The sequence below is a fragment of the Camelina sativa genome, unplaced genomic scaffold (assembly GCF_000633955.1).
Source record: "Camelina sativa cultivar DH55 unplaced genomic scaffold, Cs unpScaffold00485, whole genome shotgun sequence".
NCBI lineage: Eukaryota > Viridiplantae > Streptophyta > Magnoliopsida > Brassicales > Brassicaceae > Camelina > Camelina sativa.
The window spans coordinates 89,989-100,276 of NW_010921708.1; the positions used below are offsets into that span (position 1 = coordinate 89,989).

At 41.8% G+C, this 10,288-nt stretch overlaps 1 protein-coding gene across 1 annotated transcript; it reads left to right on the forward strand.

The window, feature by feature from the left end:
* Positions 1-9,123: 9,123 nt before the first annotated feature.
* On the forward strand, positions 9,124-9,915 carry LOC104773192. The gene has a single exon (XM_010497768.1). It carries the CDS (start codon positions 9,124-9,126, stop codon positions 9,913-9,915), a length of 792 nt encoding a protein of 263 aa, XP_010496070.1.
* Positions 9,916-10,288: the final 373 nt, after the last annotated feature.

The window sequence follows — 10,288 nt, forward strand, 5'->3', positions numbered from 1 at the left end:
GGGGGGGGGGGGTCGAGCTGGACTGCGAGTCTTCTTTTCTTCTTCTATCTAGACTCCCTTGCTTTCCTGACAACGAAAACACCAAAACAAAAATCAAAATACCAAAAACTCCTAAGAAACAAAGACAAAGATACCTTAGGGACTTCCTCCCTAGTGAGCTTGTTTAGAGTCACTAAGCTTGAATTCTTCTAGCTTTTCAAGCTTGAGGAGCATCCTTGAGAAGCATTGTGCACTTCTCATGTGTCTCTTTCTCTCCCAAATATCTCTTAACGCTCTGACCATTAACTGTAAACTCAATACCATCTTTGTTGAGAAGTGTGACAGCTCCAAATGGTAAAATCTCCTTTATTTCAAAAGGACCTCCCCATCTACTTTTCAACTTCCTAGGGAATAGTTTGAGTCTTGAATTGTAAAGCAAGGCTTGGTCTCCAGCTTTTAGGTCCTTGATGAGAATCTTCTTATCATGGAAGGCTTTAGTTCTTTCCTTGTAGATTTTGGAGTTTTCTTAAGCTTCCAATCTGATCTCCTCAAGCTCATGCAAATCAAGGCTTCTCTTAGCTTGTGCTGTCTCTAGATCCAAGTTTAAAAGCTTGATTGCCCATAGAGCTTTGTACTCAACTTCAACTGGGAGGTGGCAAGACTTTCCATAGACAAGCTGGAATGGGGTTCTTCCTATAGGTGTTTTGAAAGCTGTTCTATAGGCCCAAAGTGTTTCATCAAGCTTGATAGACCAATCCTTTCTTGTTGTTCCTACTATTCTTGACAGAATGGCCTTGATCTGTTTGTTTGATACTTCAACTTGCCCACTTGTTTGAGGGTGATAGGCTGTAGACACCTTGTACTTAACTCCATACTTCCTTAGCATTCCTTCAAAGATCTTGTTGATGAAGTGTGTTCCTCCATCACTTATCACAGCCCTTGGGATTCCATACCTTGGGAAGATTATGGTCTTGAAGAGTTTAAGAACCACTTTGTGATCATTAGTGGGGCTAGCTATGGCTTCCACCCACTTGGAGACATAGTCTACTGCTACTAGTATGTAGACATTCCCATTTGAAGGAGGATTAAAAGGTCCCATGAAATCAATTCCCCACACATCAAATATCTCAACCTCAAGAATTGGATTTTGGGGCATCTCATTCCTTCTTGTGACATTCCCCATCCTTTGGCAAGCATCACACTTTGTGATGAACTTGTGAGTGTCCTTGAATAATGTAGGCCACCATGAACCAGCTTGTAAGACTTTCTGGGCTGTCTTGAAGGTTGCAAAATGGCCTCCATAAGTAGAACCATGGCAATGTCCTAACACTCCTTCAACTTCATTCTCTGCTATGCACCTTTTAAACAGTCCATCTGATCTCTTCTTGTATAAGTAAGGTTCATCCCAATAGTATCCATTGATGTCCTTGAGGAGCTTCTTCTTCTTATAGGGGTCCATGTCTGTTGGGATTTCTTAACACACCTTGTAATTGACTATATCAGCATACCAAGGCAGATCCTCACTTTCGAGTGCCATCCACTCCTCCATCTGGTCCTGCTCGACCGCGAGGCCAAACCCACTCGATCGAGTGTCTACTCGAGTGGTCGGTCGAGTTGGAGGCCGAGTTGTTCCAATTAGCATCAGTTTCTCCTCATGCATTGAATCATCGATTGGAATCTCCTCCTCTATCCTCATCCTGGACAAATGATCAGCTACTCCATTCTCTATCCCCTTTTTGTCCACTATTTCCATGTCAAACTCTTGGAGAAGCAAAATCCATCTCAACAACCTTGGTTTTGTGTCTTTCTTTGAGTAGATGTGCCTTAAAGCAGCATGATCAGTGTACACAATTACCTTGGACCCTACTAAGTAGCTTCTGAATTTTTCAAAGGCAAATACCACTGCTAGGAGCTCTTTCTCTGTTGTTGAATATTTTCCTTGAGTTTCATCCAAGGTTCTACTTGCATAGTGAATCACATGCAGCTTCTTATATTTTTTCTGTCCTAGGACTGCTCCTACTGCAAAGTCTGAAGCATCACACATAATCTCAATTGGAAAATCCCAGTTTGGAGCTTGGACTATTGGAGCTGAAATCAAAGCAGCCTTGATCTCCTTGAAAGCTTTCAAGCAATCTTCATCAAAGTTGAACTCAGTCTCCTTACAAAGCAACCTTGTCAATGGCCTAGCTATCTTTGAGAAGTCCTTGATGAATCTTCAATAAAACCCAACATGACCAAGAAAGCTTCTTATGTCCTTGACTGTTTTTGGTGGTTGAAGTTGAACCATGACTTCAATCTTTGCCTTATCAACCTCAATACCCTTTTCTGAAATCTTGTGTCCAAGAACTATCCCTTCTTCAACCATGAAGTGACATTTCTCCCAGTTCAAAACTAGATTTGTCTCCTCACATCTCTTTAAAACCCTGCATAGATTAGCAAGACAAGAAGAAAAGAAATCTCCATAGACAGAGAAGTCATCCATAAAAACTTCAACAACATCCTCAATGAGATCAGAGAAGATAGACATCATGCATCTTTGAAAAGTTGCTGGAGCATTACATAATCCAAATGTCATCCTTCTATAGGCAAAGGTACCATATGGACATGTGAATGTTGTCTTCTCTTGATCATTAGGATGAATAGGAATTTGGAAAAATCCAGAGTATCCATCCAAGAAACAGTAGTGAGTGTGATTAGCTAATCTTTCCAACATTTGATCAATGAAAGGAAGAGGAAAATGTTCTTCCCTAGTAGCTGAATTAAGCTTTCTATAATCAATGCACATTCTATGTCCTGTAATGGTTCTAGTGGGAATTAACTCATCATGATCATTCTTTACTACAGTAATTATTCCTTTTACAATGAACTGGTGAAACCCAAGTACTATCAGAAATAGGATAGATTACACCAGCATCAAGCAACTTAAGAATCTCCTTTTTAACTACTTCTTTTAGGTTGGGGTTTAACCTTCTTTGGGGTTCAAAGCTTGAGTACGATTCATTTTCAAGATGGATCCTATGCATGAGAGGCTAGGTGAAAGTCCTTGAATGTCATCCAAAGTATAACCAATAGCTTTTATATACTTTCTTAGCTCAACAACTAGCAAATCAAGTTCTTTCTTACTCAACTTAGCATTTACTATCACAGGATAAGTAGAGTTCTCACCTAGAAAAACGTACCTTAGCCCAGATGGGAAAGGTTTTAACTTTACTTTTGGTGCTTTTAGTTCAGACCAGTCATCTGTGGGGGACTCGGCATTGCACTCGCTCGAGTGGTTTTGGTGCTCGGTCGAGTGTATGCTCGAGTGGGTGGTCGAGTTATCCGTATTTGCTATTTGAACTGACCAGACTTCCTCTCTTAGTGCAGGTAACCCCTCAAAAACCTCTGGATGGTCTGATTCTCTACAGGAGTCCAATATCTCCTCATAAGCCTTGGTTTCTTTATGAATGAATCCTTCCTCCCCACTTTTGGTCAAAGCAGTTCTAAGATGATCTTGTTCTGCTAGTTCTTCCATCAATTCCCTTGATAATTTGTCCATCTCTTCAACCCAAAAGGCTTGCCCTCCAATGGTTGGTTTCTTCATAGCCTCTACGATGTCAAATGTCATTTTGAGGTCCTCTCCCAAGTTGAGATCAATCTTTCCTTGTCTCACATCAATTATTGCTCCTGCTGTAGCTAGGAAAGGTCTCCCTAATATCAAAGGATCTTTTGGTTCTTCATCCATTTCCAAGACTACAAAGTCTGTTGGGACTTCCACTGCTCCAACTCTAACTGGTAGATCTTCCAAAACACCATGTGGTAGTCTTATTGATCTATCAGCTAGGATCAGGGAAATATTGCATGACTTATACCTTGTAAACCCTAGGCGCTTAGCAACTGATAGAGGCATTAGGCTTACTGAGGCTCCCAAATCACAAAGGCATCTATTGAAGGTTAAGGGCCCTATAGAGCAAGGTAGAGTAAAGGAACCAGGATCTCTTAGCTTTTGAGGGTTCACTTGCTTTTGGATTATGGCACTACACTCATGGCTGAGAATCACCATCCCTTGAACTTCCTTGATCCTTTCCATCACAGCATCTTTCAAGAATTTTTGGTAAGGAGGAATCATCACAAAGGCATCTATTAGAGGCATCCTAAGCTCAATCTCTCTAACTTGTTTGTTAAACAATGCCTTGTATTTTTCAACCATCTGTTTCTTAAATCTTCCTGGGAAAGGTAGTGGAGGCTTGTAAGGAGGAGGAATGAACCGGACTTCTTTTTCTTTGGAGGTAACTGGATTGATTTTCTCCTGAGAATCAGCTCGATCGGGTACTCGACCACCTACTCGGTCGAGTGAGTGGTCGAGTGGTACGTCGAATTCAATGGTGTGTTCATCCTGAGTTTCTTCCTGTTGGAAACCCTCCCCTTCTTGAATTCCACTGTCCTCAGTGTTGGGATGTGCTCCTAGCCGTGTTGGTAAGACTCTCCCACTGCGAAGATTGATAGCATTGGCAAATTCAGTAGTTTGTACAATGGCTGTGCCCTTGTGATGGTCATTCTTTGAGGCAGAAGCTTGGTGGTTCTCCATAGTCACAATCCTGGATGTCAGTGTGTCATACTTGGCATGAAGTTCACTGTAAATATCATCTATCCTCTTGTTCAGCTCAGCAATCCTGTTTGTTGTCTCAATCTTGCCTTGTGTTTGCCCAATCAACAACTGTTGCATCATTGCTCTTAAGTCTTGTTCCTGGCCTTGGTTAGTCTGAAACCCTGGTGGGGGACACAATTGGGGCTGGAACACTTGGTGTTGTTGCTTGGGGATGTAGTTTTGTTGCTGTTGAGGTTGAGGAGGTGGATAGACCTGGTCTTGAGGGTTGGCCACATTGGTGCTCCTATAAGAGAGATTGTTGTTCTTGAAACCTCCTTGGTTGTAGCCTTTGAATCCTCCCTGGTTCTGCATGTAGCACAACTCAGCAAATTCAGGCTCCCCCTCTTGAACTGGAGCTTCCTCTTCACCAATGAAGTGAATGGACTTGGATTGGCTGAGGAGGATCTTGTCAAGCTTCTCATTGACCATCTTCAAATCCTTCTTATACTTGTCCTCTTGATCAGTTGAGGAGCTCCTTATGGTCCTATCATAGTCCTCATTATAATTGCCATCAGATTGAGCAAGATTCTCAACTAATTCCCATCCTTCTTCCACATTCTTGTTGAGGAAATTGCCATTAGAGGCTGTGTCAAGAAGCATTCTTATCTTGGGAAGCACTCCTCTATACAAGGTGCTTAGAAGTGACTCATTGCTGAAGCCATGGTGAGGACACTGAGTTTGGAATCCTTTAAACCTCTCCCAAGCTTCACAAAAGCTCTCATTATTCCTTTGAGCAAACCCAGAAATCTCATTCCTCAGCCTAGCAGTCCTTGCATTGGAGAAGAACTTGGCCAGAAAAGCTTTCTTGCATGCATCCCATGTGGTGATAGCTCCAGTAGGTAGAGTCTTCTCCCAAAGGTGAGCTTTGTCTCCAAGAGAAAATGGGAAGAGCCTTAATTTGAATCCATCTTCACTCACTCCATTGATCTTTGTGAGTCCACATATTCTGTCAAACTCATCAAGGTGATCTAGTGGATCCTCCATTGGCAACCCATGAAACTTGTTTGCTTGTATCATTGAGATCAATCCACTCTTGATCTCAAAGTTATTGTTTGCTACTGAAGGTGGCACAATTCCAGCCCTTTGGTTGTGGGTATTGGGTGCATCTCCTGCACCAATGTGCCTTGGTCTCTGCTCATGGATAGCTTGTTGCTCCATGATGTCTTGACCTTGTTGTTGTTGAACTACTCTTCCTTGCTTATGTCTCAAACCCTTTTGTAGCCTGTGGATGTTGTCAATAGGCTGTTGAAGACTATCTTTGCCTTTTGACCTTGTGTGCATCAACAAACTCTACTACAGACTCGAACAGGTACACGGTCGAGCGCAGGCTCGAGTGGGTGGTCGAGTCGACTAGGAAGTGATGTCTATATGTATCCGGCTTCTGACTCGATCAAGTGCTCGATCACTACTCGGTCGAGTGGTGGTCGAGTGAGTGGTCGAGCTGGTACCTGAAACTCAAGACAGCCAAGCAAAAGAAGATTCGAGTTCAGTAACTTCACAAGTGGATAAACGAACTTAATCTTAGACTAATCAAGATCCTAAATGTCACAAAAACACTCTCAAATGGGCAACGGCGCCAAACTAAAACACATTTTATTTTGTGGGTGAGATGATGAATGTATGGAATGATGAGATATGAAATGAATGGATGGCAGGGTGTTTCAATTCCCCTTATGCAATTGTAGTACAAGAGGTGTCAATCCAATCTGAGAGTTTGCAAGCAATCAGGATGTGCATATATGTCTAAGTCAAGCCAAGTATGAAGGATGTTTGTCACTAACAATCCTATTGATGAAGTGTAAAATGCAGAATGTAAAAGCTGCTAGAACTAGATGCTAAATGTAAATGGAACAGAATGATTATGACAATTATGAAGCTAGAACAGAAATAGAAACTATGGTAATGCAAGTATTGAACTAAAGCAAGACAAGTAATGAACATGACACTAAGTGAATGCAATAGAAATGCAACTAGAATGAGACAAGAGATAAGACAGGACAACTACAAAGCATAAACAAGAAATCTGGGGATGAACTCGAGCAAGCACTCGACCGAGTGAAGATCGAGTGCAGGGTCGAGCTGGACAAACGCGAGAAAACAGAGCAACACAAGAAAAACAGAGCAATATGAAAGCGAATCAAACAACGATCAAACAACAGGATTTAAGCTAAGAAATCAATAAACAAGGAAGGCCTTGAGGAGGGATTCATGGGCTGGACTAATGATTGAGGTCATCTAACTTGGTCAACAAATTTCAAACAACTTGAGCTAATCTCTAGACAATATTTTCTAAGACATGTTTAATCCACTCTCATGGCAAAAAACAATCAAGCTCATATATATCTAGACTTGTTCTCACAAAGTGAAGAATCTACACAAGCAGGCATTAAGCAATATGTCAAATACCAAACAAGACCTCTAATCTCTTAGCAAGCCTAATGGTAAACTCTAGATCTAGCCTTATATATGCTCCTTAGACATTGGTGTGATGCTAAGAGGCTTGAAATCAAACCCTACCCTCTCAGTTATAGGATCAGCATTAAGAACATCTAGCCTAGAAGAGATTCTAAACAATCAAGCTTAACCAAATCAAACAAACCTCAAACACAAGCCAGCCTACCCATCCTCAAGATCCTAAGCAACTACTCACAAGAACACATGATGAACATCAAAGTCATAAACCCAGAAAATTCTGAAACTTGTATCAATAGATAGATGAAACAGAGATCTAAAATATTGAAGAAGGAATCAAACACGAATTCTTAATATCTTGAGAGTTATGGAACCAACAAAATCCAAGAATCTAGTGTTTTCTCCTTCAAGGAGGTACAAGATCTAAAAATAAAAGTGCAAAAGGAATAATTCCCAAAAAGGGTAAAAACTAGGTTTTTGAGTATCTAAAAAGCTGGAATCCTTGGTGACTGCAGGGTACAAGCCCTTATATAGAAAAAGTAGTGGAAGCCCTAAAAATGCTAAAAGACAAAATAGCTAGGCGGCTCGGCCAACTCGACCTGGTGCTCGGTCGAGTGACCGGTCGAGTTGGCTTCTCTCGTGCATCTTCCACTCGGTCGAGTCCATCTCCGTACACGGTCGAGTGTCTGGTCGAGTGGGCAGTCGAGTTGGACTTCGGACCTTGTTTCTTCAGCCTTAACTCTCTTGCTTTCTCCTCTTGTTTGCTTCACTTCTCTTCAGCATTGCTTCCATGCTCCTTAAGCTCCAAAATCACCTGTTTATGCATGAAAAGATGCAAATGCAATGCAACTATACTCTAATGCAAGAACAGTCCTAAACCTATGCAATAATGGTCAAAATGGATAGCAAAAGATGCAAAAGATGTGAATATACTAAGAGAAAACAGAGTAAAATATATGAACATCACCATTCAGTCTGATCAGCGAGAAGCGGTCGACTCAGGTACGAATGTGGCTCCGACTGATCCAGTCTCAACTGTTCCGATGATGGTTTGTCAGGTGTAAGATCAGCTTCTCCGGATGTTATGCAAACTGATCCAGCAGGAAGGAACCTTGGTGATGCTTTGGCGGATACGATATGCCCGCCATGGGTTCAGGAAGATCCGAGTGGGACAAGGAGCGGTTCTGAGGTGTCTAATGATCAATCGATGATTCAGGTTGGGTCTGGGAATCCAGGTTCGGAGCTTTTCCATCCAGATCATAGTCATGATGATGGTATAGAAGAACCTTTAGCTGATCTTGCTTTGGATACTGGTTCGGTTTTGACAACCATTGAGATGGAGGTTACTGATACAGGGGAAGCCTCTATGGATATGAATGCTGATGGTGGGGATGAGTCCACCGTTGTCCCAGCAATGGATAAGACTCGCAAGGCTAAGCCTTGGCTCTCAAAGGTAATGCTTCAAAGAAATTGAATGTGTATCTGTGCACAACTCCAAGGAAACGCCCTGCTCCTAAAGCTACTGAATCAGCTGGAGAGGGTGCAAACCCAAGGAACCTGGAATAGGAGAAGGGAGCAGCTGGTGGGTCCAAGCCACCTAAACCAATGAAGGATAAATGAAGATTTTAAGTTGGAATTGTCAAGGGCTTGGAAACAAAGCAACTATTGGATATCTCAGGGATTTATGGGGGAAGCGTCGGCCGAACTTTCTTTTTTTATCTGAAACTACTAGACAGTATTTTTCTATTTTGGAACCTTTTGTTGGTCATTTTGGTTACTCCTTTTTAAAAACGGTTGAACATGTTAGTTGTAGTGGCGGATTAGCCTTATTTTATAATAATAATTATGATGTTTCTATTTAATTTGAGTCCAATAGATTGATTGATGTGGAACTTACTTATAAAGGACAGATTATTTATTTTACCTTTGTTTATGGTGATCCGGTCCCAAAGAACCAAGACTTGGTTTGGGAAAGCTTAACGCGGATAAGCTTATCTCGCAATTCCCCTTGGTTTCTTATTGGTGACATTAATGAATTAAAAGGTAATCATGAAAAGCGTGGAGGGAAACTCCGTCATGCATCCTCCTTTGTAGGTTTCAATACAATGATTAGGCATTGTGCTTTATTGGAGTTTCCTGTGGTTGGGGATAGCCTATCTAGGCGTGGGTGGCGAGACAAGAAGCCAATTCGTTGTCTTCTTGATCGCGCTCTAGCCAATGAGAAGCTCAATGATCTTTTTAGTAATTCTTTCACGGAGTATCTTACGATGATAGCATCGGACCATAAACCGGTTTTAGCCTCTCTTGAGGATAAAATCCGACGTGGTAGGAGTTGTTTTCGTTTCGATAGAAGGTGGCTGGATAAAGAGGGTTTATTTGACACCATCTCAGCAGGTTGGGATTCTGGGGTAGCGGCGTCCACTAGCAATTTCATGGATAAGATTATTAATTGTTGCCACGCAATCTCTCAATGGCGAAAAGCACAGGTTCCATATGGTCGAGAGACGATTGAGGATTTGAAGACCCATTTATCGGCAGCCCAAGAGGATGATACTGCTTCAGTTGAGGTTATTTTGGAACTAACTTGGAAACTACGTGAGGCTTACCGAGACGAAGAGATATACTGGTATCAGAAAAGTAGAAGCCGTTGGATGCGATTTGGGGATCAAAATACTAGTTATTTTCACGCTCAAACAAAGCAACGAAGGGCGAAGAATCACATCGTGGGACTCCATGATGAAACAGACCAATGGGTTACAGAGGAAACTAGAGTTCAGCGCATAGCTGCCTCTTATTTCCAAGGGTTATTCACATCCACGGATCCCACAGATTTTGAGGAACCACTGGGCGAAATTTGTATGTCCATTACGACTGATATGAATGATTCTTTGACATGATCAGTCACAAAATTAGAAATTAAATAGGCTATGTTTATGATACATCCTGATAAAGCCACTGGGCCGGATGGTATGACGGCGCTTTTCTACCAGCGGGCATGGGATACAGTTAAAGCGGATCTGAGATTGATGGTAAATTCCTTCTTTCAAGATGGGGTTTTTGACAAAAGGTTATATATGACTAATATTTGTCTTATTCCTAAAGTGGATAAGCCGACCCGGATGACTGAGTGGACGCCTATCAGCCTTTGTAACGTGGGATATAAGATTATCTCAAAGATTCTATGTCAGCGGTTGCATGCCTTCTTGTCGGCACTGATCTCCGAGACGCAATCGGCTTTTGTGGAGGGACGATTGATTACGGATAACATTT